The sequence below is a fragment of the Protomyctophum bolini genome (assembly GCF_963924005.1).
Source record: "Protomyctophum bolini genome assembly, chromosome: 17".
Lineage (NCBI taxonomy): Eukaryota > Metazoa > Chordata > Actinopteri > Myctophiformes > Myctophidae > Protomyctophum > Protomyctophum bolini.
In genome coordinates, this window is record NC_137878.1 from 22,654,203 (window position 1) to 22,681,913 (window position 27,711).

The following is a 27,711-nucleotide window of genomic DNA, read 5'->3' on the forward strand; positions in this document are numbered from 1 at the left end:
ATGAGACTGGCGTTTCCAAATGCGGGTCTAGATGACCGAATCCCCTCTCACCAGGAGCTGGAGGAGCTGGAAAAGGGAGAAACCGACAGGCTCAAATGGGACAACAAAGCACAGTACATCCTCACCTGTGTGGGCTTCTGCGTAGGGCTGGGCAACGTGTGGCGCTTCCCTTACCTGTGCCAATCCCATGGAGGAGGTAAGATGGCATGGGGGAGGGGGGGGTCTGTTAAGCTGACAAGCACTGTCAGTGTCATAAAAAATTATTTCAATTGTGTAAGTTACTAGCAATTTAAATAATAATTCACTCTTTACAGTTTTCAAACATGCAAAGCTAAAGCATCTTACAATGCCTCCAATGGTTATAAAAAACGAATTATATATTTCCTTCTAAACACTCAATCATCCAAATCCAATGACGGATGTTGTAAACCTTTTTTAACAATCAACTTTCAAGTCAACACAATCTAGAAGACATATTACTCTATTGTGCCAGGGGCAGGAGGATGAGTGACTTATTCAATGACAGTATGACACACAGGACTGTCCTACAGGTGGTATTAATGATTCATAGAGAGTTGAGGAACAGAGACCCTATGGGCTAACCATGTTGCAGCTGAAAGCAGCATGGACAAACATTTCCTTTTCCCTTTTATTTATTTATTTATTTTTTGTTAATTTTACATGTCAATATACTAGACTAATTTAAAGTTATAATAGGCTAAATGGGTGCTGAGGATTGGAGTGTACACGGCTTGATGAGGTCAGCATATGGAATGTCAGAACAGGTCAGCTCCATATATGGAGATCTAAGGGTGGCAGTGGGGGCAGTGTCTTGAGTGCGCAGGGTTTGATGAGGGCCCAGGTAGGGCCGGGCCTTAATTTTCAGGCCTGTTGAGAACTCTAGTTTTGGCCGGCTGCCGGGCACGGCTGCACTAATAACTTTGGGGCAAGCCCGTCTAGAGTTAAAAAGGACAGGTATCAGTCAAAAGGGCGACATCGAAGAGGAAGGATGGATGGGGAAGAATCAACATATGGAATGTCAGAACAGGTCAGCTCCACATATGGATATCTAAGGGGTTTGAGGTGACCTTGCAACATAATTATTACTCTCCAAGTATAGCAGATTACAGATGAACAGATTTCAGCTAAGAAAATACACTTTAACTGTGCAGGCCTACTAAAATTGTAGGATAATCCAGTCTCCACTTTTCAGGAGCTTTTATCATTCCTTACCTAATCCTGTTGGTTCTGGAGGGAACACCTCTCCTACTGTTAGAGTTTGCCATTGGACAGCGCCTCAGAAAGGGCAGTGTGGGAGTGTGGCGGGCCATCCATCCTTGCTTGACTGGCGTTGGTAAGTATAGCTAAACGTCAATCATATAATGCATTAATCATAAGAGCTAAGCAATGGCCTTACGACTTGCAACAACAATACAAAGACTTTGTAACTTGTACTTAATACTGTAAATCAGTCATTATAGGATATGATTTTACAGTCAAAGGTACACGTACACCCATCACTCAGGTATAGCCTCGATGATGGTATCCTTCCTGGTTGCCCTGTACTACAACACCATCATCGCCTGGACCATCTGGTATCTTTTCAACTCTTTTCAGGGCTCCCTTCCTTGGTCCCAGTGTCCATTCAATGACAACGGCACAGGTAATTGAATATACAGTACATATATACCTTTTCTTAACAAAGATGGATATAGTGATGCTGTCTACTTTGTCCACTGCAGCCAGACAGTATTTTGTCACCACCTACAGGCCCTTTGCCAGAGTGTGAGCAGAGCTCCCCGACAGATTACTTTTGGTACAGAGTGACTTTGAACAGTTCAGCGTCTATATCAGATTCTGGAGGCTTGCAGTGGTGGATAGTACTGTGTCTCATGTGCGCCTGGATGGTCCTCTATGTCTGTTGCATCAGAGGGATCAGCACAACAGGCAAGGTCAGTTAAGGTCTCAGTCAACTACATGAATGTCAAGTTGATATGTACACATATAACTGTGATATTTCTTTCCCCCTAATGACTTCAGGCCGTTTACATCACATCCACCCTGCCTTATGTCGTACTGACCATCTTCCTGATCCGAGGGCTAACTCTAAAGGGCGCCTTTAGTGGAATCATATTTCTCTTCACCCCAGATGTAGGTGGTTTGATTGTCACTCCAAAAAGCTTTTGAAAGTATTGTCTGCCATACATCTTCAATCTCCGATTTCCAAGTTAATGCAGACTCAGAGCAACGTTTTGTATGCCTTCAGATAGATGAACTGATTAATCCAGCGACTTGGCTGGACGCAGGTGCGCAGGTTTTCTATTCGTTCGGTTTGGCATGGGGTGGTCTCATCTCCTTCTCCAGCTACAATCCCATTCAGTAAGAGATGTGCATCTTTGTACTGTTTTACAACCATAGCGGTTTTGAAGTCTGAAGGATTAAAAATATATGATAGCCACACTTTATCATCATACCTAAAATGTATGTTGTTTGCCATGTTTTCTTCTATCGTTACTTATATTCTTACTATAGCAATAACTGCAAGCAAGATGCCTTGATCCTGTCTGTGGTCACCGGATGCACCTCTATCTATGCCGCCACGGTCATCTACTCTGTCATTGGATTTAGAGCCACAGAGAATTATGATGCCTGTGTGGAAGGGTGAGTTTAGAACAAAATCACATGCAGCTTCCCAATGTGCATCTGAAAGTTTTTCAAATACTTCAAGGTTTTGAAGGCTGGCAGAGGAAGTGTGGCGCCCAGGATTAGATAATTAGATAATTGACACTGGGTGAAAAATGGGTTGTAAAATCGTAAAAATGATAGAATAGACAATGTAATTTTTTGGTGTAATTTCAATCTCTCCAGGAACATAATAGCGCTGTTAAATGGATTTGATCTTGCTGAGGGCAGCATCACTTCAGACAATTACGATACTGTTTTGAACCAACTGAACAGCTCTGATCCAGAAGTTGTTCACAGACTGAACATTAAAACCTGTGACTTGCAGAAGCTACTCAGTGAGGTAACCACTGTTATACTACATTATTAGAACCATGTAATTCTTCTTTTAAGAACCTACCTTTATTGCTAATTACCATAATCTTGAAATATAAAGACAGTTCCCAATCCCTATGTACAGTAAGTACGGAAAAACTAGCCTCCCGCCATCCATCACCTTAAAGCTATCCTGTCAGTCCTGGGAATCAAACCAGCAACGTTTGAGTCACTGGTCAACCAGCCATACGTATGTTCAAGGACAACCTGCAATGTCATAATTCGTATTTTCTTATCCGATTTGTAACCATGAAATGTGTTTCTCCAGGGTGTGGAGGGAACAGGTCTGGCATTCATTGTATTCACAGAGGCCATCACCAAGATGCCCATCTCGCCTCTCTGGTCCGTTCTGTTTTTCATCATGCTCTTCTGTCTGGGGTTGTCCAGCCTGTTTGGTAACATCGAGGGAGTCGTGGTTCCCTTACTGGACCTAAACATATTTCCCCGAAAGTGGCCCAGAGAAGTTTTAACTGGTGAGTGCATTGAGCTCAGCCCATGCAGTATCTAAGATCAACTATCCATAAAGAAGAATTGATCAATTATCAGCCATTATCAGAACAATTTATACTAGGGGAGGAAGTATGCCGGAGGTGTGGACAGCACAAAACACTGCCACTCAAGTGATTACTGGCCAATCACAGCGCATCTTTTCCGGGACTCGAACATGCGCTCTGTGACTCATGCTTCCGCGGTGCTTCACAAGGAATCTCGGGAATGTTTTGCCCTCCCTTGAGGGCATACTGTACGCTCCAGAGCCGGAAAGGGGGTCTACCGTTATATGTCTGTGGCTAACTTGCTGGCTGCAATACTATCCCATTGGGTGAGAGGTCGGCTAGCCAATCAGAAAGATGGGGGACTACGGCAGCCAATGATAAAGCGTTATTCATAGTCTGATTTATCAGTGGTGAGGTGACCACCGCAGCTACAACATGACGTCACTGAGCCGCGGTGAAGAGCAAACCTCCGCTGGTCACCTCACCACCGAAAATCTAGACTATGAATAGGCCTTAAATTGCCACTACCAACCACGATAGAAAATAGCCCAGCCTGCCTCCAGCAGCTGGTAAAAATACACTGGAGTCAAATTGTTGTGCGTGTGTTTGTTTGTTAGGTCTAACATGCCTTGTGGCCTTCATCATTGCCCTCCTGTTTGCTCAGCAGTCAGGGAATTACTGGCTTGCTCTCTTCGACAAATTTGCTGGCTCCATCCCCCTTCTGATCATTGCCTTCTTTGAGATGATAGCGGTTGTCTACATCTATGGCATAGACAGGTTAGTGGCATAGCATCTTCATTGTATGCAATCCACTTCTAAAAGAAGATTATTTATTTTAACATTGCATGTGTCCATTGTGTATGTATAGGACTTTTTTTTTTTTTTTTTATTAACTGCATGGCAATTTATTGACATGTTGTTTTTTACATGTAGGTCTTCAATAGCAATAGGCTACTACTACTACTAGTAATAATAATAATAATAATAATAATAAATAAATATATATTGGTTCTCAGATTCAATAACGACATGGTGTTCATGATTGGACAAAAGCCTGGTATCTACTGGCAGGCCACATGGAGAGTCATCAGTCCTCTCATAATCCTTGTCATCTTCCTGTTCTACCTGGTAACCGAATTTCAAGAGGAGCTCACCTACCTGGTCTGGGACCCCAACTCTGTAAGCGAATGAAAATATTTTACATAAGTTTCCTTATCCTGTTTTTGTGTTTTTCCTCCTTTCCTTTTCAACCTTCTTGTCAGCTGCTTTGTTTTGCTCTTATATAATTCTCTTCATGTTGCCACCCGAGGATGTTATTCCTCTACAATTCAATATCTTATCACATACCAGTTGCGCTTGGTGAGGGGAATGATACAAGAACAGTATGGTGTGAGTCACACATCATTGATGCATGCTAGATGTAAGCAAGATGTAAGTGTCATGGCCGCCCCAATGCATTTCCAATGTTCCAATGTTTCCAACATTTTGGACTACAAGCTGTTGTATGGCTTTCGGCTTTTTTGATTGATTGATTGAAATATTTATTAACAGTTTGCAGAATTACAGTACATTTCAAGCACAAACTCAATACAAAGACTGTTAACTGTGAGTGGACGACCCAATTAAGCATTACACTTGTTTACAACAGGGTCCATGTTCAATTCATCAAAACATTTAGAGACGTACAAATAGACACTTCTATATAGTTAAAGAACAGAACAGGAATTCATCATAAAGGAAGAAAAAAGGGAAAAGAAACATATACAGTGAGGAGAAAAGGGGTGGGGGAGGTGGGGGGGGTCAGATTTTACAGGGGCCAGTTTCGAATTGCAGCCGTCCATAGGTGCCCTTTGAGAGCGGTTTTGAAGGAGTCAAGGGATTCACATGTCTTAATGACTGTCGTCGACCCTAAGCCATCCCAGCCTGTCAAAGTGGGCAGGGGTGAGGTGGGTTTGGGGGGTGAGGCCAAGTAGGAGCCTGACCAGTTTGTTTTGGGAGGTCTGGAGCCTTGTTTTAAGGGCCTTTGAGGTGCTGTGGTACCAAGAGGTGCATGCATTGTCAAAGAAACCTTGTACAAGGGCTCCTGTTAAGGTCTTTGTTGACCAGTGAGGAGATCCTGTAAACTAAAGGAATCTTGTTCTTTGATTCTTTTGATTAATCTTGTGTTTCGACTTCCCCCCTCCCCCTCATACAACACAAATATTGTGTCAAAATGTCAACCCATGTGACTCCCATTGGAAATGCATTCGGGCAAGATGTATCACACCCTTTGTATACAACAAGCATACATCAGTCTGTTGCGAAGGTGTGAGTGAGGCCTTTGGATGATAAGTCATATCAGCTGTGCGGGGCTGATTACTGTTACCGGCGGTGTGATATGATAGAATTCCCAGCTTAGCAGACAAGACTTGTAAAAGTATGATATTTGGAGTAGTATTCAAAAAATGTAATACTCAAGTAAAGTAAAAGTACTGCAGAATTGCAGGCCCTTCCACCATGTAGCTACTGTATAATTAATCACAATATTTGTATACAATGTGATTTCATTTACAGACTTTACAGTGATGTTTTGCATACAATTCCTTTATTGTTGAAATGATATTGGTCTTCATAATTATTATTAATGTTATTACTGTAATTTACTTTTAATCCTGATATTCCCAACAGCCGGAGTTCCCTGCCCTGGCAGAGCGTCAATTTCCTGCCTGGATATATGTTATTATTTTCATCTTGGCTGGATTCCCCAGTCTGTCAATCCCAGCATACGCCATCTTCAAATTGATAAGCAACAAATGCTGCAATAAGGAGAGCAGGGAAGACACCATCAGCACTATTTCTGCCAAAATACCAATGAAATGAGTGCAACGGTGAAAGTGTAGATATGCCTATATATTTTTTCCTTCAAAATCCTCAGTTAATTTCATTCTGAAGCCTCATTTATACTTTATCATACGAGGAGAGTGACCAAAAATAGAGCTATTTTCAAAACACATCTGCATAGAGGTGGATGGCAGTGGTGGAAAGTAACTAAATACTGTTACTTAAGTACTGTACTTAATAACAGTTTTCACATAAGCAATTCTTCCCTCTTGGTCCTTCCCGTTTTTAATAATGCTAATCTTAAGGTTTGACCGAAATAGAACAATCACTCCTTTTGTTCTATTCTGGGCCGCAGAAAAAGCTGCTACCTTAAAATCTGCATTGTTTAATTAATTAATTTACATATATCATAATATAGTAAATGTGTTTCCTGTAATTGTAACCCAGGTGAAAATAGCCAAGTCAATAAAATAAGGATCGCAAATGGACTTATAAATGGACTTAGGATATAAACCAGGTTAACATAAAGTAACCAAACTTCTACTGAAGAGCTTTAAATAATGAAAACTAGATAGGATTTGTCTAAAACTATTTTACTATACAGAGTACAATGTAGAGGTTTATATTTATTCTGTATTCACATTCATCTACTTGTATGTCTTTGAGAGAGCTGTGCAATGCTCTGAACAAGCCAATGAACCAATTGACCAATGAGGTCTCTCAATTAATAGACTGCTCTTTGGAGAATCACCAGCCCAGGTGATGTGGCTCAGCTAATTAAATGCTGCAGAGCACAGAATGTTCTGGAGAGAGAGAGAGAGAGAGAGAAGCCTGTTGAGCAGACAGTTTGACAAACGGAGGAAAGACAAGATTTGATGAATGTGAACAGATTGTTTTCATTTAAAGATAGTTTTGATTGATCCAGTCTCTTTTTGAGAGAAAATAGTGCTGATCCTTTTGAGAAGTTTGATCCTGGAACCTGTTAATTGTGTGAACTTTGAACACTGACTTGGTCAGGTCTTTTGCTTTGATTGGATTGATTTGAGTGATATTGGCATATATCACTCTGGCGAGCTACCCAAGATTCCCCGGATCAAGATCCTCAACGCCGCTGTCCCCTTAAACAGATAAGAGATTGAGCCTTTGGTAGTGTGGTGTACTGTGGACCCAGTGCCGGTTCCAGGCCTTTAGTGGCCCCAAGCAACATAGTATTATGTGCCCGAAAAATCTGTAAATTTGCCATGAAAATGCTTCAATCTGGTGCACTTTGAGATCAAAATTAAGAAGCTAGGTGGGGGCCACATGTGGCCAGTAGCCCATGTAAGGGATAGGGGATACATAAAAATATATATATATATCTTCTCCCTGTGACGTGGCCCCCTCAGTGGTTGTGGCCCCAAGCGACCGCTTGGTTCGCCTTATGCCTAGAACCGGCCCTGTGTGGACTGTGTGGTAGAACTCAACACTATTACCACTGCAGCACACAGTGAGACCCTGTGTGCTAGCCATTTGTAGTGCACCTCCACTGCATACACATTGCACACACCTACCATACCTGGATGGACATACAGTGAACTTTACAGTCACAATACACTGAACATACTTACACTCAGAACAAGAAGGTAATTAACAAAGTATTTTGATTTCATAAAAATACATTTCATTGGTTAAAAACTAATACTTACCATGAACCTAAAAGAGGAATAATACCTTAAAAACAACTTCACTTAGTTACTTACTTAACCTTGGTCACACGAACCTGTGCTTTCTATTGTTAATAGCGGAGCGGTGGGGCTAAGGCTCCGGTTCGGTGTCTATCCTTTTATTACTCTACTGTATAGTGCATTGCCGTGCTGACTGAGTGGGAAACAAGTTGGACCAATGGCGGCAGAGTGTAATGCCCATACATCATCAACATGACGTCAGGGATTCCCTTACCTCCACATTTTGCAGAATTTGCAACTGAGGGTGCATGCCAGGCCACCTCTGGCACACCATCGCCACACCTGGAACCCTGCATGGCACCGGGTGACCAGGTCTGAGGTTTAATAAATACAGTTGGTCAAGTGATCTCAATAGGCCACTAAAAGTCTAAATTAATGAAACTATTTGATGTAAGTAGCAACAATCTCATCTTTTGTAGAAATTGTCATTAGGTGTATTCATTATAATTAAGTGTGTATCTGTTTTTCACTCTGGACTTAGAAAGAACTGTTGAATGGCAAGTGGGGTAAGTGAAGGAAGGGGTTAATGTGTGAGGTTGCAGGAAGAGAAAAGATAAAAAACGGTTTTATCTACTGTGAGAACTGGTTTTCAGATACTGCACTACAGTACCTACAGTATCAACTGCATTGTCTCACTGACTGAGGTGGAACGCTGCACAATGAGACTGGCGTTTCCAAATGCGGGTCTAGATGACCGAATCCCCTCTCACCAGGAGCTGGAGGAGCTGGAAAAGGGAGAAACCGACAGGCTCAAATGGGACAACAAAGCACAGTACATCCTCACCTGTGTGGGCTTCTGCGTAGGGCTGGGCAACGTGTGGCGCTTCCCTTACCTGTGCCAATCCCATGGAGGAGGTAAGATGGCATGGGGGAGGGGGGGGTCTGTTAAGATGACAAAGCATAGTGTCGTACAAATAATTAAAATTGTAATATCTTAAGTTACCAGCTATTAAAATATTCAGCCTTTTCTGCTTTTCATCACATGCAAGGCTAGAGCAGATTTACATATTATTCTTCAGCCCCAGTGGGACATAACGGCTTCTAATTTAGCAATGTCGATTATGATGTGAAAAATGAATGTCCAAGAATTGGTTTACATGTCTGCAGAGATCTTGCAGAGCCTCCAATGGCTAATCATTGGAGGCTAAAATTTCCCAATAATCCTTTTTTATTACAACTTTCAACATAACCTAGAAGTGATTATTTTATGCCAAGGGCATTGTGAATCTTTGACATAAATGTCACAGGATTAAAAATACCAAGTGGTCTGATTCAGTGAGTGTTAAGGAACAGAGACCCCATACCTTGCTTCGCCAGACCTTTGTTGTAGCTGACCATGTTGTTGCAGCTGACAACATTTCATGTTCACATTCCAATATAGGCTAATGTAAAGTTATGATAAGTGGGTGCATGTACAGTAGACCCAAACATTTTCAATGATAGCCTGTATTGGTGACTTCAGTTTATAGAGCTGTCAGGAAATAATGCTACTGCATATTCAACCATAAAACAAATTTTCATGCATGGCTTCCATGTCTCCTCCCAAGTGACAAATGGGGAACTAGACAGGTACTGTATCACACCACCTTATCAGCTAATGGTGGTAAAAGACCCTGAAGTTTATCTTCCATCTGAAACAGTTAAACCACGGGAATGTGGAGCATGTGGTCACAATGCATTGATAAAAAAGAAGGGGGGTCCAACACCATTGTTAAGTTTGCCGACGGCAAAGTGTTGATGGGCCTGATATCAAACAACGAGGAATAAGGGCCTAGGAGGTGGAACATCTGTCGTGGCAAGTAAACTGCACCTTCCTGAATTTAAAGAAAACTAAGGCAAAAAGGCGAAGCATCTCAGACAAGGAAATTCAAGGTGTCACAGAAAATCTTGAAGTCCTGCCAGAGCTTATAGTAATCAAATCCTTATGAAGGTCGTGCGTTGGGCTGAATGTACTGTACCACAGGGAGCCCCGGCCCCCTGACTCGATTCTTGGATTTATACAACGACAGATGTAACACTATATACCTGTAAATAACTAATACGTGACTTTGATTTCAGATTAACAGAATCCAGATATTAAACGACACATTTAATGTCGGAAATTTCGGCCTACTGCACTGTAGGATAATCCAGGATGTCTCCACTTTTCAGGGGCTTTCGTCATTCCTTACCTAATCCTGTTGGTTCTCCTGGGAACACCTCTCCTACTGTTAGAGTTTGCCATTGGACAGCGCCTCAGAAAGGGCAGTGTGGGAGTTTGGCGGGCCATCCATCCTTGCTTGACTGGCGTTGGTAAGTATAGCTAAACGTCAAACATATAATGCATTTGAATCATAAGAGCAAAACAATGGCTTTATGTTACAGACATACCATCTCAAGATATTGTAATTTAAGCTTATTTTCCAATCTCCACCATATGACAAAGTGGCTATAAATCAGGCTTTAGGATATGATTTTAAAGTCAAAGGTACACCTATCACTCAGGTATAGCCTCGATGCTGGCATCCTTCCTGGTTGGTCTATACTACAACACCATCATGGCCTGGACCATCTGGTATCTTTTCAACTCTTTTCAGGACTCTGTTCCTTGGTCCCAGTGTCCATTGAATGACAACGGCACAGGTAATTGAATACACAGTATATACTGTAATTATAAACATCTATACCTTTCTTTCTCTGTTGTGTACGTACTGTGTTAGCCTGGCTAATAAGCTGGTTTCAGAAAGGGCCAAAGCCTCCCTGCTTGGCACTCAGCATCAATGGGTTGGATTGGGTGGTCAAATTAACTAATCAAATGATTCCTGAGCACGGCACGGCTGCAGCTCAGCGCTCCTTGGCTGCGGCTCACTGCTCCTTGGCTGCGGCTCACTGCTGCAAGAGATGGGTCAAATGCGGAGAAAGAATTTCACTGCAGTAACGTGTGTGACAAATCGTACGACTTTGACTTTACTGTGTGTTGTAGGCTCAATATGTCAGTTTTTCACCTCCCCCTTCACATTCCATATAGGTCACGTATCATCTATTGTGGCCAGATGTATAGGCCTAATGTCCTGTGGTCTAGTAGGACTATAGTAAATAATAATTTAAAAAAATCACTATACATCTTAAAAACAAAAAAAACATAAATTTGCCACTTGTTCGAATGCCCCCGCCCCCTGTCAAAAATAGCTAAAATCGCTATTACAACCTCAAACATAATTTTTTTATAAATAAATTACTTTCCTGGCAGTAGACTATTTGTTTTTATGTTTTGTTTTTTATTCATTATATCACGAAAGCAATCAAACTATGCCACCATAGCAGACATTATTTGTCACCACCTACAGGTCTTTTGCCAGAGTGTGAGCAGAGTTCCCCAACAGATTACTTTTGGTACAGAGTGACTTTGAACAGTTCAGCATCTATATCAGATTCTGGAGGCTTGCAGTGGTGGATAGTACTGTGTCTCGTGTTCGCCTGGACGGTCCTCTATGTCTGTTGCATCAGAGGGATCAGCACAACAGGCAAGGTCAGTTAAGGTCTCAGTCATCTACATGAATGTCAAGTTGATATGTACACATATAACTGTGATATTATTATACCCCTCTGATGGTCCCCTTCTTCTTCCCCCTCCCTAATGACCTCAGGCAGTTTACATCACATCCACTCTGCCTTATGTTGTACTGACCATCTTCCTGATCCGAGGGCTAACTCTAAAAGGCGCCTTTAGTGGAATCACGTTTCTCTTCACCCCAGATGTATGGTTTGATTGTCACTCAAAAGCTGTTCAAAGTACAGTACATTGCCTGCCATACATATTCAATCTCTAATTTCCACATTAATCTAGAGCAACGTTTTGTATGCCTTCAGATAGATGAGCTGATTAATCCAATGACTTGGATGGACGCAGGCGCGCAGGTTTTCTATTCATTCAGTTTGGCATGGGGTGGTCTCATCTCCTTCTCCAGCTACAATCCTATTCAGTAAGATATGTGCATCTTTGTACTGTTTTATTATGACCATAGTGATTTTGAAATCTGAAGGATTTCAAAAGACTGATGATGATGATAGTCACATTAAATCATCATACCTAAAATGAATGTTGTTTTGTTTTGTCTTATTCATTTATCCTTATTCTTACTAGCAACAACTGCAAGCAAGATGCTTTGATCCTGTCTGTGGTCACCGGAGGCACCTCTATCTATGCTGCCACGGTCATCTACTCTATCATTGGATTTAGAGCCACAGAGAATTATGATGCCTGTGTGGAAGGGTGAGTTCAAATCTCATACAGCCTCACACTCTTTTACACACTTAGATCATTCAAGAGGTCTCCAATAGCAGAAACCATGGGCTATGGTTCCCAGTGTTCTAGTCAGTGAACGCTAGAATAGAACCAAAGGCATCATCATCATCTTTGACGCAATGGCTACAAAACAATAGACAATACTCTTGTTGGTATCCCCCCAGGAACATACTGGCGCTGTTGAATACATTTGATCTTGCTGAGGCCAGCATCACCCCAGACAATTATGAGACTGTTTTGAACCAACTGAACATCTCCGATCCAGAAGTTGTTCACAGACTGAACATTAAAACCTGTGACTTGCAGAAGCTACTCGGTGAGGTAACCACTGTTATCCTACATTATTCCTATTATTATTATTATTATTATTATTAAGAATCACTTTTTTGTAAAGCCGCCTACCATATGGTAATTGAAATGTGTAATGTTTTGCATATCCTTTAGTTCCTAGCTAGCTACACGTAAACACAATTCCCTACAAAGAGATATAGTTCTCACCACAGGGTTAACTGCAGTGCAGCACCACTGGAGAACTTTGGTGTTGGTGTTTTGCTCAAGAGCACTTTTGCTTGAGTTGGTAGGCACTGTTTATACTGTATAACAAGCCCCTCTCCATTCACACCCTGTCAGTGCCAGGGAGTGAGCCATGCAGCAACCTGTGTCAATGAATACCAAGACCAAGCTGCAGCCTAGCTCCCTAATTCTTATTTTATTTTAATATATGAATTGTAACTGTATTTTTCCAGGGTGTGGAGGGAACAGGTCTGGCATTCATTGTATTCACAGAGGCCATCGCCAAGATGCCCATCTCTCCACTCTGGTCCGTTCTGTTTTTCACCATGCTCTTCTGTCTGGGGTTGTCCACCATGTTTGGTAACATCGAGGGAGTCGTGGTTCCCTTACGGGACCTAAACATATTTCCCCAAAAGTGGCCCAGAGAAGTTTTAACTGGTGAGTGTTTTGAGCTCAGCCCAGTATCTAAGAACAAATATCCATCAAATACAATGGAGTCAAAGTGTGTGTGTGTGTGTGTGTGTGTGTGTGTGTGTGTGTGTGTGTGTGTGTGTGTGTGTGTGTGTGTGTGTGTGTGTGTGTGTGTGTGTGTGTGTGTGTGTGTGTTGTCAGGTATAACATGCATCGTGAGCTTCATCATTGCCCTCCTGTTTACTCAGCAGTCAGGGAATTACTGGCTTGCTTTCTTCGACAAATTTGCTGGCTCCATCCCCCTTCTGACCATCGCCTTCTTTGAGCTGATATCTGTTGTTTACGTATATGGCATAGACAGGTTAGTGGTTACAATTGGTCCTACTGTATGTCACAAAGACTTCCTCTTATTGTCTTCATTTTGTGCTATCCCCTGCAAAAGGGTGAATTTATTTTGTAGTGTCAGGGTAGCTCAGTCGGTAGCCTCGGAAACCCAGACGTTTTTATTTCCAGGGAGGAAAAAAAAGTCTGGGTCTGAGTCCACTTCAATTCGGCATAGAGTAGCGCAAACATTGCTCACTCTCTGCTGATTTCTGATTGTCTGCACCTTTGTAAAATTGACATACACACGCACACATGTACACACACACACGCTCCTCTCTCTCTCTGTCGCTCTAAGTAATTAGTCTCATGTCGCGCAGCTGCACATATATTCTCCCGGCGGATCCTGCCGGGAGCTGCCTATGCCATAAAAAGCATAGGTGAGTTCCAGGCTACTCAGTCGGTAGAGCACCCATGACCTTTCGACCACAAGGTCATGGGTTCGATCCTGGGCACCGCCAACTTAGCGTATGAGCAGCACGACTTGAAGATGTGCGGTTAAGTACTGGGAGCTGATGGTAGTGTTGTGCTCCACCTCAGCATTCCATCTCCCAGAGGTCTAGCGCATTGAAACAGGGATAGGCACCCTGGCTGCTACCGACAATAAGCCTCTCTGACTTACTTTTTTGTAGATTAACATCAAACAACTAGCTCCTACAGTACCATAGACTTTAGTAGAGAAAAAGAGTGTTTAAGAACCTTAAATTATCTGCATGGCAATGATTCAGGCTTTTCATGTATTTGTTAATTATAATTATAATATCCATTAATACATAAATATTGGTTCTCAGATTCAATAGCGACATGGTGTTCATGATTGGACAAAAGCCTGGTATCTACTGGCAGGCCACATGGAGAGTCATCAGTCCTCTCATAATCCTTGTCATCTTCCTGTTCTACCTGGTAACCGAATTTCAGGCGGAGCTCATATACCTGGTCTGGGACCCCAACTCTGTAAGCTAATTTCCTTTTCAACCTTGTCAGCTGCTTTGTTTTGCTCTTATAATTCTCTTCAAGTTGCCTTCTGAGGATGTTATTCCTCTACAATTCAATATCTTATCACATACCCAGCCTTTAGTTGCCCTTGGTGAGGGGAATGATACATGAACAGAGAGGATATTAAAGGTCATATCAGCTCTGGTGCCGATAACTATTAACGGCGGTGTGATAAGAGTTCACAGCTGAGGAGACAATGGACTTGATTTATGATGTGAAGGAACCTAAACAGAGCAGAGAACAGCTACTGTAGCGACCTTCGGTGGTTCAACAAAATGCCATTAGGACCTGCATGTTCTCATCTGTTATATTATTTTATTATAATAATAATATAATAGCATATGATCTACACTGTCATTTCATATTATGAAATGACAGTGTAGATCATATGCTATTTTCTCATTATTGTCTTACAGTAAGGCTATGGATATGTGATAAGAAAATGTTCAACCCTGAATTCATTTTGCTATTTTCACACTAAGGATCTGTGGAACCAAGTCAAATGTAATGCTTTTGCAATTCCAAGTGCTTGTCCCCAGGGGACAGGGGACCCCAGTTCAAATATTAGTATTTTGGGGGGGTCTGAAAAGTTTGGGAACCCGTGATCATGACAGCTGGTTAACCACCTATTTTACATAATTCTTCAAAAAGCTTTCAAAAATTTCCCCACAATTTTCTTCTTTCTTATGTGCCAAAAATTGGGATGCCAGGGTTAAACACCATTGTCAATAGTGCTGACATGCTCAATGCGCTCATTATATTTCTGGATGGATTTTAGGAGGAATTCCCCTCTCTGGCATCAGTACCGTACCCACCATGGATAGCTGTGATCATCTTTATTTTGGCGGGGATCCCAAGTCTCGCAGTCCCTGGATATGCCATATGTCACTTCCTCTATGTCTATTTTCACAACAGACAGAAATGATCATGTTTGATATTTAAACATTATTATTGAAGTTGTCAAGCATCATTGTTAAATGTCGCTTCCCAAGACATAAAAACTTGGTGAAGCAAGGATTCATTATTAAAATCCAATATTCCACTCTAAAATTCGGAAACTGTGTGTGTGTGTGTGTGTGTGTGTGTGTGTGTGTGTGTGTGTGTGTGTGTGTGTGTGTGTGTGTGTGTGTGTGTGTGTGTGTGTGTGTGCACTCATGTGTACTGTATTGTCAGTATAACTGCTAAAAGAGTAAAAAGACATTCATTCTTTTGTGCCTCTGGCAAAAAAAAGGATGACTTCAAATATATTAGTCATTCATTGAAACACTGGAGAGGAATGAAAGCACCTCCAAGTTGTATTAATGATTTACAGAGAAATGTGTATAATGTCTAAGCCGCCGTATCGTATCATACAATATGTGTTAGAAACAGAGGCAACCTTCGTTTAATCTGACCTCATTATGGGTTGTTTGAAGCTGGGTGTCAAGGTTTCTTTCAAACGGCATGTTTTGCATCGATACATTTCACCCAGGCTGTGCTGTGCTGGTATTGAGAAAAGAACATAATACTAAAATGTATCTTGAATTGTAATCTGAGCACCTAATCCATTTAAACCCATAGTTGAACGGAGTCCCGCAGGGGTCTATATTTCCCCCTCCCCTTTCCCTCTTACACCTCTTTGCCGATAATACTTGATCTGCAGGTGTTAGGCTATTTTCACTGTTTTGAAATAATTCAGATGTAAGACATTTGTTTGAGCATAGCTCCATGAGTTGGCTTTAAAGGTACATGGTGGTGCATGGTAGAAAATATGAAAGAAAGAGGACACTTCCTATACAATAGAGAAAGAAAGAAAGAAAGAAAATACATACATTACATTTCACATTTTGGCCAATGTTTAGCTATTATTATGACATCATGGAGCCATGGACACTTGAAATATCAAAAAACACAAATTCAGCACATAAAAACCCAAGGAAAGTGTTTCTTGTCTCCCTAACATCATTAAAATAAGATCTGGTTGCAAAAGGGGTGAAGTGGCCCTTTAATGGTTACACCTTTTACTGACATACAGTATAATGTCATGAGCTGTGTTTTGAACTGGATTCCTACAAACACATAAGTCATCTGTGAGAGTAGTACATTTATAAAATGCAATGTTCTCACAGGTGTCTGAACTCTGAGTGCAGGTTCCACAATGTCTATTACTTATTCAGGATAAGTACCTGCATAAATTACATTTTGCGCTTCATGTTGGGTTGTCACATAGGCCTATAGCCTATGCCGACGCACATCTATATATTACCTGTACTTGATTGTACTATTCCTATCTGATTGAATCTGACTGTTGTGTGTAATATTTGTAATATTGCAATTTGCAAACATTCACATGATTGTATAAAAGTAAACCTATACCAAACCAGACCATTGTGTAGCATTTTGATAGACGACATAATGCTGCCCCCTGCGGGCCCTTTGGCAGAGAGCTGCACATTACTGAAAAAACAATGCATGCATCAAACACGCATGGTCACATTTTGTACATTTTGAGGATGTTCTTTCAGAGATGGTTGTCTTCCAGGTTCAACAGATTGGAATAAATTCACCTGGCCTCCACATACTGGCAGCTCACGAGGTCAATGGTCCCCTCATGTTATCTTTCTCTTCTATCTATTGAGCAAAGTCCAAGCGGAGCTCACCTGCGCTGGTCTAGGACCCTGACTCTGTAAGGCATAGTTATTATTAGTAATGTATTACAATTATTGTTAAAAAAAGCATTAAAACATCCAAACAAAATGTTAAAGTTACAGCTATATAGGGCTTAAGTGATTCTTTTATAATGAAGTTATGTACGTTTGGGTCCCCTGAGAGACACCAAATGTATCTTTTGCGTCTCAAGCTAAAACGCTTGGGAACCATTGCTGTAAGTCCTTGTCCATGGAAAATGTATCTTTGTTCTGACAGCTTGTTGAATAGATTCTGTGTAAGTACCTTCATTTTTTTTGCCAAATTTTACCAATTATCATGCATGCCAATCAGTGCAATTATGCACACCGTACACAATAATAAGGTTTTGTATTACTAAAGATTCAATATTGGGGAGTTCATTATTTTACCCCCTTTTTTCTTGATTGAGTCGTTATACCAATTGATTCCTCAATACACATGTATGTGTTGTCACTGCTGTTGTATATACTGGCTCACCTGACAGTGAGGAGCTTCCACAACACTCCCCACAGGTGTGACAGGTACCGCCCCAGCCCATAGGAGTATGTGTAGTGACAATTATCACCCTCCCTTCCGGATTCCCTCCTAGATTCCCTCTCCCGAATACGCCGACAAAGCCGGATGCACATAAAAAAATCCCTTTGCTGTGTTTATCAATGCTACTGTGTAGATTAATGTCGATGTGAATTCCAATTCTATTATGATTCTCAACTACACACACAACAGCATGTTGGAAGGTTAATGATACTTTATTTCATTCATCGTGAATATCTGCCAAAGTGAATATAGGTATACATCTGCAGTTACAGAGGAATTCTTTCCTCATGGTTTCATGTATCACACATGTGAGCATACCCCACTGCCCCAGTCTCACTTCCCCATGAATATGCCTTGTATTTGTTATCCACAGTTATATGAAAACGGACCACTATAAGCTAAGGCAGTTTGTGAAGTACTGTATACTGTACACACTACACAGAGGACTACATGAACTACGGTAGTTCATTAGTTATCTACTGATGCTTGACTGACGTGTTCTACTGGCATGTTCAGTATAGACAAATCCACAGAGCCTTGCCCTGTAGGCCAACTGTGGGCAATCAAGGGTTAGCCGTAGGTGAGGTGTACCATTAAGCTTAATGGTACACGTGACCTGAGCTGCACCCAGGGAACCCCTCCATGGATCTGTCTATAGCTGCATATTGCAATGAATCAACTTTACAATGGCTCTTATGCCAATGATGACAATTCATAACAACTCCCAGGCTTCTGACCGGTTATCCATTAAACTCAGCTGATTCTCAGTAGATTTCCACTGTGTTGACACTGAGACAATCTCTCTTCTATACTTATCCGCTTCCAGACCCCAGGTCACACAATAACAGCAGTTCAGCAGAAGGCATGGAGGATCTGGCAGTCTCCAAGGAGGTAAAGGAGAGACCCAAGTGGGCCAACAAGACCCAGTACCTGTTGTCCTGCATTGGCTTTGCTGTGGGAGTGGGCAATGTGTGGCGTTTTCCTTACTTTTGCCAGATCCATGGAGGAGGTGAGATGCTTTCTATTGTTGACACACAGCTATTATTATTATACTGTATCATCTAGTAGCATCTTGGTGGCTGGCATTTGATGTGCTTTGAGAACTATTTAAATGCTTTGAAAATGTGGCAGTGAAACTGTCTTCTACAGTATACAGTAGTATAAAATAAAATAGGGCACATATAAAAAATATATATCTCAGTGATTGCTGTATATTGTATTCTGTTATTCTGTGAAAAGACAATAAATAGTCAATTGTGTCATTACAGAATAGTGACAACAAATGTATTCATTAAGCCACAGACTCCATTCATGTTCATCTCTGAGACCCCAAATCCGTGTCCCAGTATACAAAGAGAACCAAATGGGTCATTTAGCTGAAGTGCCCCTTGTGGTCCTCAGACCCCAGAAGCAGTACAGTAGTCGAGATTATGTTGAAAGATGGCCAACAACTTGCAGCAACATCTTCATCATCACTTCACTGTTCTGTCTCAGGTGCTTTCCTCATCCCCTATCTGCTAGCGTTGGTATTTGAGGGTCTTCCTCTCCTCTACATGGAGCTGGCAATAGGACAGAAGCTGAGAAAGGGCAGCATCGGCGTCTGGCACACCATCTCACCATTTCTGGGTGGAGTCGGTACGTCAACATGTTTGCACACATGCTTGTGTGTACAGTATGTGTCAATGGATGCTGTGGCATTAACTTTCGTGAATGAAACTGTAGGTAGACAATTAGACAATTACAAATGTGTGTAGATGTAACGTTATGTTTGCCAATCAGAGTTAAATTAACACTCAAGATGTTTGTAGTATTTGTTGCTGACTGTATTAAACGGGGGCGGCAGTGGCTCAGGAGGTAGAGTGGCTCTCTTGGAATCATAAGGTTTCTGGTTTGATTTAAAGTGTCCTTGTGCAAGACACTGAACCCATAATTGCATAATTGCTTTGCATGCATGGTTCCCTCCAACGTTAATGTGTAAGTGGTACACTATAGCACTTGTGAGAGCAGCTGAGTGAGAGGTTCTCTCGGAATTAGAAGACCAGATGGAGTGGAAAAGACGCTTTAATATCCCTGAGCAAGACAATTAACCACTAACTTTTCCCTGGGCTCCATTTTAATGCATCCACTGCTCCTAATAGTTAGGATAATGTAAAATTGTAAAATGCAGAGGAAGAATACATACTTTATGTGCGAATGCACTTGACACAGGCTACCAACAACAATAGCCAGTGTTGGGGAAGTTACTTTGAAAGCGTAGCTTGTAAAGCTACAAGTAGCTCACCATGGCAGTAGCTTGATCAAGCTACATAGCTACCCCTGGAGAAATGTAGCTTGTAAAGCTACAGCTACATGGAAAAAGTAGCTCAGCTACTTTTTATTTTTCAGCGTTAAATTGAGAATGTACATGCGGTGCATATGAAACAAAATATAATATCCTACAAAAAAGTCACATGCCACGATGCCAGCTGAAATATGCCTCTCAACGGATTTATTTAAAAAAAAAGACTTAGAGACTTACACAAATAAAAGAGGATCTGTTGAGGATACTGTGTGTTATACATGGCATTTGATCGTCAATGTTAACACATCTTAACTGTAAAAAAAGAGACCCTTGTATAATGAGATAACTACACCTACATTATAACTAAACAACTGTTACATGATGACATTTGATCGTCAACATTTGAAGACCCCTGTTCTAGACAGATTTTCCCCCATTAAAGAAAGGATAAAACAATTAGAGGCAGCTGTTGGCTTGTCAAGAGCTGACATGCCCTCAAAGCAATCAGAAAAAGGAACAGTCCTTGATTTTTCAAAGGGGGTTCTAGTACAAGAATTAACACAGCAACTAATGGTCAAAATGAATATATTTATTTCATGTTATTGCCCAAAATTGTAGCTTGTAACTTGAGTAGCTAAGCTACCAAAAATGACCCAAAAAGTAGCTGAGCTACTTGACGAGGTACACCAATATGAATGTAGCTAAGCTACCACAAGCTACAGCAAAATGTAGCTAAGCTACGTAGCTCAGCTACATGTAGCTTAATACTCCCCAACACTGACAATAGCTAACAACAAACAATAACAACAGTTTCTTTGTTTAGGTGTTTCCTCCCTGGTGGTCTCCTTTCTGGTGTGTTTGTTCTATAATGCTATCGTGGGCTGGGTCCTCTGGTACTTATTCAACTCCTTCCAGGACCCCTTGCCTTGGAGCCAGTGTCCCCTCAATGACAATCACACAGGTGGGCAGGAATATACTATATACCTACAGCATATCGATACAGTGTATATTCAAAAAAAAATTGTATGGTATGTCCACTTTTCAACATTCAAATTCCTCCCAATATTATCCTTTCCTGTTTCACATGGAAATATGTAAATACAGAAGTCAGATATTTTCAAAATGCTGTTTCATCTGGACTTTAATATTATGAAATAATATAGAGTGGAAATGTTTGCTCAACTTATCACTTTTGTCATCTGAAGATTGGTGCATAAAGATAGTTACCTACTCAGAATTATGAAAACCAAACCAATTGCATAGTTTAAAATGACAAACACATGGGTTTTTGTTACAAGCCTTCATGTAATGTTCCTGAAAAATGACAATAGCATTAAGTTGTTAGGCAGTTTTTGTTGTATTATGACTGAGAGACAGGAACAATTGAACACAACACGTCTCCAGTCAGAATAGAACCAGGTGTCCATTGACATTATGTGGCCAATGACCAATGTCTGGTTACCTACAGGCACATTGCGTCTATGTTATGTTATGACTATGAGTAATTCAACAATAATAGGTAACGTGTTAGAATAACTATCTCTTATAAACTGTTAATACGTTATTAATTACTTTTTAAATGTTTGTTAATAGTTAATAGGCTTAAAATTATGCCTTACAAATAGATAGTGAAGCTATTGCTAAAATACTTGTATTAGTTGATTAACATTTTTCAATACAAGTAAAGCCTCTCTGCTACCACACACACTATATAATATAGTGTGTGTGTGTATATATATTTTTTGTACAATACACACTGGGCGGCTGTGACTCAGGAGGTAGAGCAGGTCGGTCGGCGGTTCGAAATCCCGGCTCCTCCTGTCCACATGTCGAAGTAACACTGAACCCCATCTTGCCTCCAGTGGTTGCCACCATTGGTGTGTGAATGTGGGAAGTGAGGACGCTGTCACGCTGGCGTTGACTGTTCGCCCCTTCACCTCCCAATGAATGGACCATTCTAAAGCGCTTTGAGTAAGCACGTAGTGCATAGAAAAGCGCTATAAAAATGCAATCCATTATTCATTAAAACACAAAAAGAAGTAAAAGATAATCCCCAAAAACACACGCATGCACGCACACACAGACTCACAAACGACCATTGTTTATCTTATCTGTTCACGGTTACGATCAGCCTACGTAAAGGAATGTGTGGACAGCACGTCAGTGAACTACTTCTGGTACCGAGAGACCCTGAACATCACTCCTAACGTGGAGACCAGCGGCTCACTGCAGTGGTGGCTGGTGGCAAGCCTGGGCTCCGCCTGGTGTCTGGTCTACGTCTGCTTCATAAAGGGCATCGAGACCATTGGCAAGGTGTGTGTAACAGATCAATGTCCAAGCTTAAATAATAACGATTATGGGTCGATTCCCTCTGAAATCACCAATGTTTAATACATAATTTACATCATTTTAATTTATCCATTTGCAACTCTGAGAGGGTACAAATTTGTTAAGTTATATCACTCAGGATTTTACAGTGTATTTATTAAATGCCTTTATGCTACCTGCATGGCACTAACTGAATTGCTCTGTTGTTAAAATTAGGTCAACCAAGTGTGCAAAGTGGAGCTGCGTAGCTCTTCTTTGACCTTGACCGTGACCCTTGACAACATAATACATTCTACAGTACTACAGTTTACTGTGTCTTTGTGGCTCAAATGGTAAACCCTAAGACTACTGCCTGACTTCTAGATGGATTCAACATAATGTTGAATTAGCTACGTACCATTCTCTCCCACCCTTACTCAAAATTAAAGCGGAAATGCTGAAGGAATAATCCGCAAATAAACATAAGCAAATGAAGCAATGTCTGAATTGATTTCACATAAACATACTGGAAACAGAGCCTTTGACTCATTCATAATATTTCTCCAGGCTGTATATGTGACAGTGACGTTCCCATACCTGGTACTGACTATCTTCCTGGTGCGTGCCCTCACTCTGCCAGGAGCTACTGATGGACTCGTCTACCTCTTCACACCTGAGGCAAGTCCATGCAATCAGCGCCGGGAAACCCTAGATTGATTTTGTAGTTCGTTTTCCAATGCAGGTTAGGTAAGTGACCCTGTGACATCCAAAATACAGGGGTAAATCTGGCTAATATTTTGATGATGTCACATTGGGAAATGGGAATGCAAATCTAAACCAAACATAATAGCACATAATAGCGTAAATAGGGTAAAGACGATTTACATGTACTGTACCTCTCCTTTGTTCATTGTTTCTCTCTCTCTCCTTCTCTCTCTCTCTCTCTCTCTCTCTCTCTCCTTTAGTGGGAGTCTCTGAAGAACCCCCAAGTGTGGCTCGATGCTTTCACTCAGATCTTCTTCTCTCTCTCAATTGCCTTTGGTGGTCTAATAGTGTTCTCCAGCTACAATCCTCCAGAGTAGGTATCCAATGGAGCTGGCAATAGGACAGAAGGGGAAGACCCAAATTGTGCACTTAACAATGGGAATGGGATTGTACTGACTTCCTGTAGAAATACTGGCTGACACCTTTAGTTGGGCCACGAATTACACCCTATTCTGTTTTTTTATTAATTGTTGTTCTTTTCACATTTCCTCTGCCAGTAATAATTGTGAGAGGGATACAATTGTGGTTGGTCTGGTAAACAGTGGTACATCTCTCTATGCATCCATCTCTGTGTTCGCCATCCTGGGATTTAAAGCCAACAATAACTACAACTCCTGTATGAATGGGTATGTACTACATGTGCGTACGTGCCTTTGTGTGTGCATGGGTGTGTGTGCATTTGACCAATTGCATTTAGACATGCTCTTACGTTTTTCCTCAATCATCATTGAAAATGTGATAATTATATTAAGACAAATCTGAACTCTTGGACACCTCTTCAGAAGTCTTTGTCATCTGCAGGAACATCTTGGCTCTAACCAATGAGTTTGATATTGAGGAGAAAACCATAGAATTCGACAACTATGTTGAATGGCATGAACATCTGAATGGCACATTTCATACCCGGGTGTCCAGTTTGAACTTGAAGCCCTGCAATCTGCAAACATTCCTTGACCAGGTATCGTTGCCATGGTGTACTTTGAAACTCTAACTTTTACTGTGTTGAAATATTAGACTTTTCACTCCATGACTAAGCCTTGATAAGAACCATACAGTATTAAATCAGTAAACAAGATCATCAAATACTGGTTCAAAATGTACCATTATGTTCAGTCTTCATGATGCTCATCTCTTATTGTTCTCCCCTATAGAGTGCATCAGGTACTGGCCTTGCATTCATTGTGTTCACTGAGGCTATGACGTCGATGCCAGGCTCTCAGGTCTGGGCTGTGTTGTTCTTCGTCATGCTCTTCAGTTTGGGTCTCTCCACCATGTTTGGCAACCTTGAGGGCGTCCTCAATCCCCTCGTTGAACTACACATGGTACCCAAGTGGATTCCTAAAGAGCTCTTCACAGGTGCCTATCAGAATTTGGCCTCATGATACACACTGTCCCACTGTGTCAGGTGTACAATATAAAGATCCACATCCATATGTTTGGTAGTTTAGTTTGCCAAGAATCAATTTCCAGTCCCCATGTCAGACTTTGCCCCGATACGTGCCCTCAGTCCCTACTGTAGCTCCGAGATGAGATCAGATCCGTTTCAGAAACGGCGCATGGTTTCCACAAGTAACGCTGCTTTCCCTTTTTTGCACATCCTATCCAAAAAGTGAAGATCCGATAATTAGCTAAACTAATTTTCATTGGGGCACCCACTGGCCAAGTGGTCCAGGCGCACCACATAGCCTGACAGCGCGTCGCATGGTCGAGTCCCGTTCATGACGACCTTTGCTGCATGTCTCTCCCCTTATCTCTCTCCCTCTTTCCTGTCAGTCTTCGCTTGATACTATCAATTAAGGCAGAAAAGCCAAAAACAAATCTTTAAAAAAACAAAACAAATTTTCATTTAGAAGCGGCCAAAAAAATCCAAGTTACGGCTTGAAACGAGCTTGTTTAGTCAGCCGCTTCCATGTCTCCACATTCGACCAGGGGAGGCGCCGGGGAGGCGCTAAACTTTTCAACTTCCTTGAAAAACATGGAAGCAGCTGACTAAACAAGCGATTTAAACGCTCGTTTCAAGCCGTATAACTTGGATTTGGAGGGAACGTCAGACATCCTAACATCCTTAGCCAAATGGCTAAGGAGGTGGAGAGAATAATTATGGCACAAATAATTTTAATTAATCGTTACCATCATGTTTTTAAAAAAAGTTTGTCGAAATAACTTTCTAACCAATAATAATGAATTAGCAATGAACTAACAAAACAAATCTATTAAAATAGTAACAAATGAGATTCTCATTCTCCTCGTCAAAATCCCCATTGCCACATGAATCTAAACCAAATCCCTGTAGATTATGTAGATGTAGATATAGATATCATGTAACTTTTGTATGTTGCTGTCAGATTCACAATCCTTCTTCTCTCTGTGTTGCAGCATTAATATGTCTGCTGTGCTTCCTGCTGTCTCTGATCTTCACCATTGGTTCAGGGAACTACTGGCTGGAGATCTTTAATAACTATGTGGGCTCTGTTCCCTTCCTTGTCATTGCTTTCTTTGAAGTCACTGGAGTGGTCTACATCTATGGACTCAGCCGGTAACTCATTTTATATCTCAGTGGTTCCCAAATGCTGTTCCCAGGTCACGGTGTGCATTGGCATGCTTGTGTGCATTTGTGACAACCATTATTGCAACAGCTATTCGAAAAGTTTTCCCCAAATAAAAAATAAATACAGAAGGAAATTCTATACCCTTTCTATACCCTTTCACCATGTTAAAATCGTTTAATATAAGCATTGTGGTCCAAAAATATACAAGCTGTCTCTGCGTTATTGTCAGGGAGGTGTCTCTGTATATCGTTTGCGACAGTCAGTCACTCATATATGAATGATACAGTCTGTTTTATTTCTAGTGAAAATGTAACTAATTCAGTAGCAGTAACAATAGCGTTTTCTCTCAGTCAGTTGATTCTTCATATCCATAAAGCGGCCTGGATGATTTGTTTATTTTTCAAACACAGTTATTATATGAGGCGATCTAAAATCCCCCTATGCGGATTACAATGCGCATATGCATATAGCCCATTGACTGCTGCTGTGTGTTTGCTTGTGCTTTCTAGCTTCAGTGATGACCTCCAGGTCATGACAGGGAAGAGGCCCAACATCTTCTGGAGGGTTTGCTGGGCGTTCATCAGTCCTGTGATGCTCCTAGTGGTATTTGTTGCCTATGTTGCTGTTCAATCACAGAAGCGTCCCACCTACTCTGCATGGGACCCTAGCAAGGTATTAAGTAGTCTATATCGTCACTGTCCAAAACTGTCTCTGCTCCTGTGTTCCAATGCATCCAATGCACCACACAGTAATATTTAGTCACAAGCTCTGGTTAATACTTTTCCTTGGTTAAATATTTATAAACCCACAGACATGATTAACCTCTTTCAACATGTTGTCCCTATTTTGGGCATGTCATTATGACACGGTCATATGACAAAGTATAACATACGCATACATATGTAGATTAATGTTTCAGTCTCATATGTTTGACCCGTGTGCAATTTAATGTGTGTGTGTGTGTGTGTGTGTGTGTGTGTGTGTGTGTGTGTGTGTGTGTGTGTGTGTGTGTGTGTGTGTGTGTGTGTGTGTGTGTGTAATATAAGTTTCATTGTGCTGTCACATGATGGTCAAATTCGTCATACAGTAATTTGAGCATCGTGGAAAAGGCAACATAATACAGTACTACGTTAATTATGCTGTCTCTGGCTCAAATGATAAACTCTAAACTGATTATGGGTCATAATCATAAATAGTACAGTATCTTGTATAATTGGCAATGTGTCCCTCAAATACAGAAATATATGTCCCTCACGCTGACTTCTCTTTCCCCACAGGAGGATTTCCCCCATACAAATGTTACACTTTACCCAGACTGGGTGTTTGCCATTATTGTCCTCCTCTCTGCCGTTCCCTTGCTTCCCATACCCCTGGTAGCTCTCTATCATCTCATCAAGAGGAGGACGTCGTCAAATGGCCGCCACAACAGCGCCACACCTCACGCCAATGATGGCTACGTTTTGGACACATGACAAGGATAGGCTACATCCTGTCAGTATCTCTGCGACTGAAGAATCCTTCACGAGGCGTCCACATTATATTACATTCTCAATCGCCCCTTGGAATGGAAACAAAATATATACAGAGCAGATGGGATGGGCTGATGGGCAGAAAAAGTACAAAAATGATCATCATCATCATAATCATCACCATATATTTTTTTTAATATATAACGTTTTTTATTTCAATAAGATTATTGGCGTCCCTATTTTGGGCAAATATATTTGCAATATATTTAGAAGGAGAAAGTCTTATGCACACCTACGAGGGACAGGTGCGTCGGATAAATTAACTGGAAGAGTAGGAAGAAAGCTATCATGGCAGGCAGCATCCACAATGGTAGTGTATGTTGTTACAGTAGATTTATGCTCTACGATGTATTTACATTGAATGGATTATATTATTCCAATTTCATTTTTATGTT

The 27,711-nt window shown here is 41.2% G+C and overlaps 2 protein-coding genes across 2 annotated transcripts; both read left to right on the forward strand.

Annotated features, from left to right (window-relative positions):
* LOC308331659 (uncharacterized protein) lies at positions 1 to 27,259 on the forward strand (the record flags this gene model as incomplete). Its single annotated transcript, XM_080787148.1, is given in 25 exon segments — positions 1 to 196; positions 1,214 to 1,354; positions 1,526 to 1,663; positions 1,771 to 1,952; positions 2,041 to 2,151; positions 2,267 to 2,379; positions 2,533 to 2,661; positions 2,869 to 3,025; positions 3,265 to 3,314; positions 3,316 to 3,530; positions 4,169 to 4,328; positions 4,568 to 4,730; positions 15,460 to 15,565; positions 18,712 to 18,894; positions 19,380 to 19,520; positions 20,990 to 21,127; positions 22,298 to 22,479; positions 23,041 to 23,151; positions 23,439 to 23,551; positions 23,736 to 23,864; positions 24,040 to 24,196; positions 24,390 to 24,594; positions 25,615 to 25,774; positions 26,297 to 26,459; positions 27,065 to 27,259. Coding segments are annotated over 25 exon segments (3,738 nt in total).
* Positions 8,755 to 12,845, forward strand: LOC308332438 (sodium-dependent neutral amino acid transporter B(0)AT1-like; the record flags this gene model as incomplete). Its single annotated transcript, XM_080788341.1, has 9 exons — positions 8,755 to 8,950; positions 10,247 to 10,387; positions 10,580 to 10,717; positions 11,401 to 11,603; positions 11,722 to 11,832; positions 11,945 to 12,057; positions 12,219 to 12,347; positions 12,545 to 12,701; positions 12,825 to 12,845. The coding sequence occupies 9 exons, from the start codon at positions 8,755 to 8,757 to the stop codon at positions 12,843 to 12,845; spliced, it is 1,209 nt and encodes a 402-aa protein (XP_080644467.1).
* Positions 27,260 to 27,711: the final 452 nt, after the last annotated feature.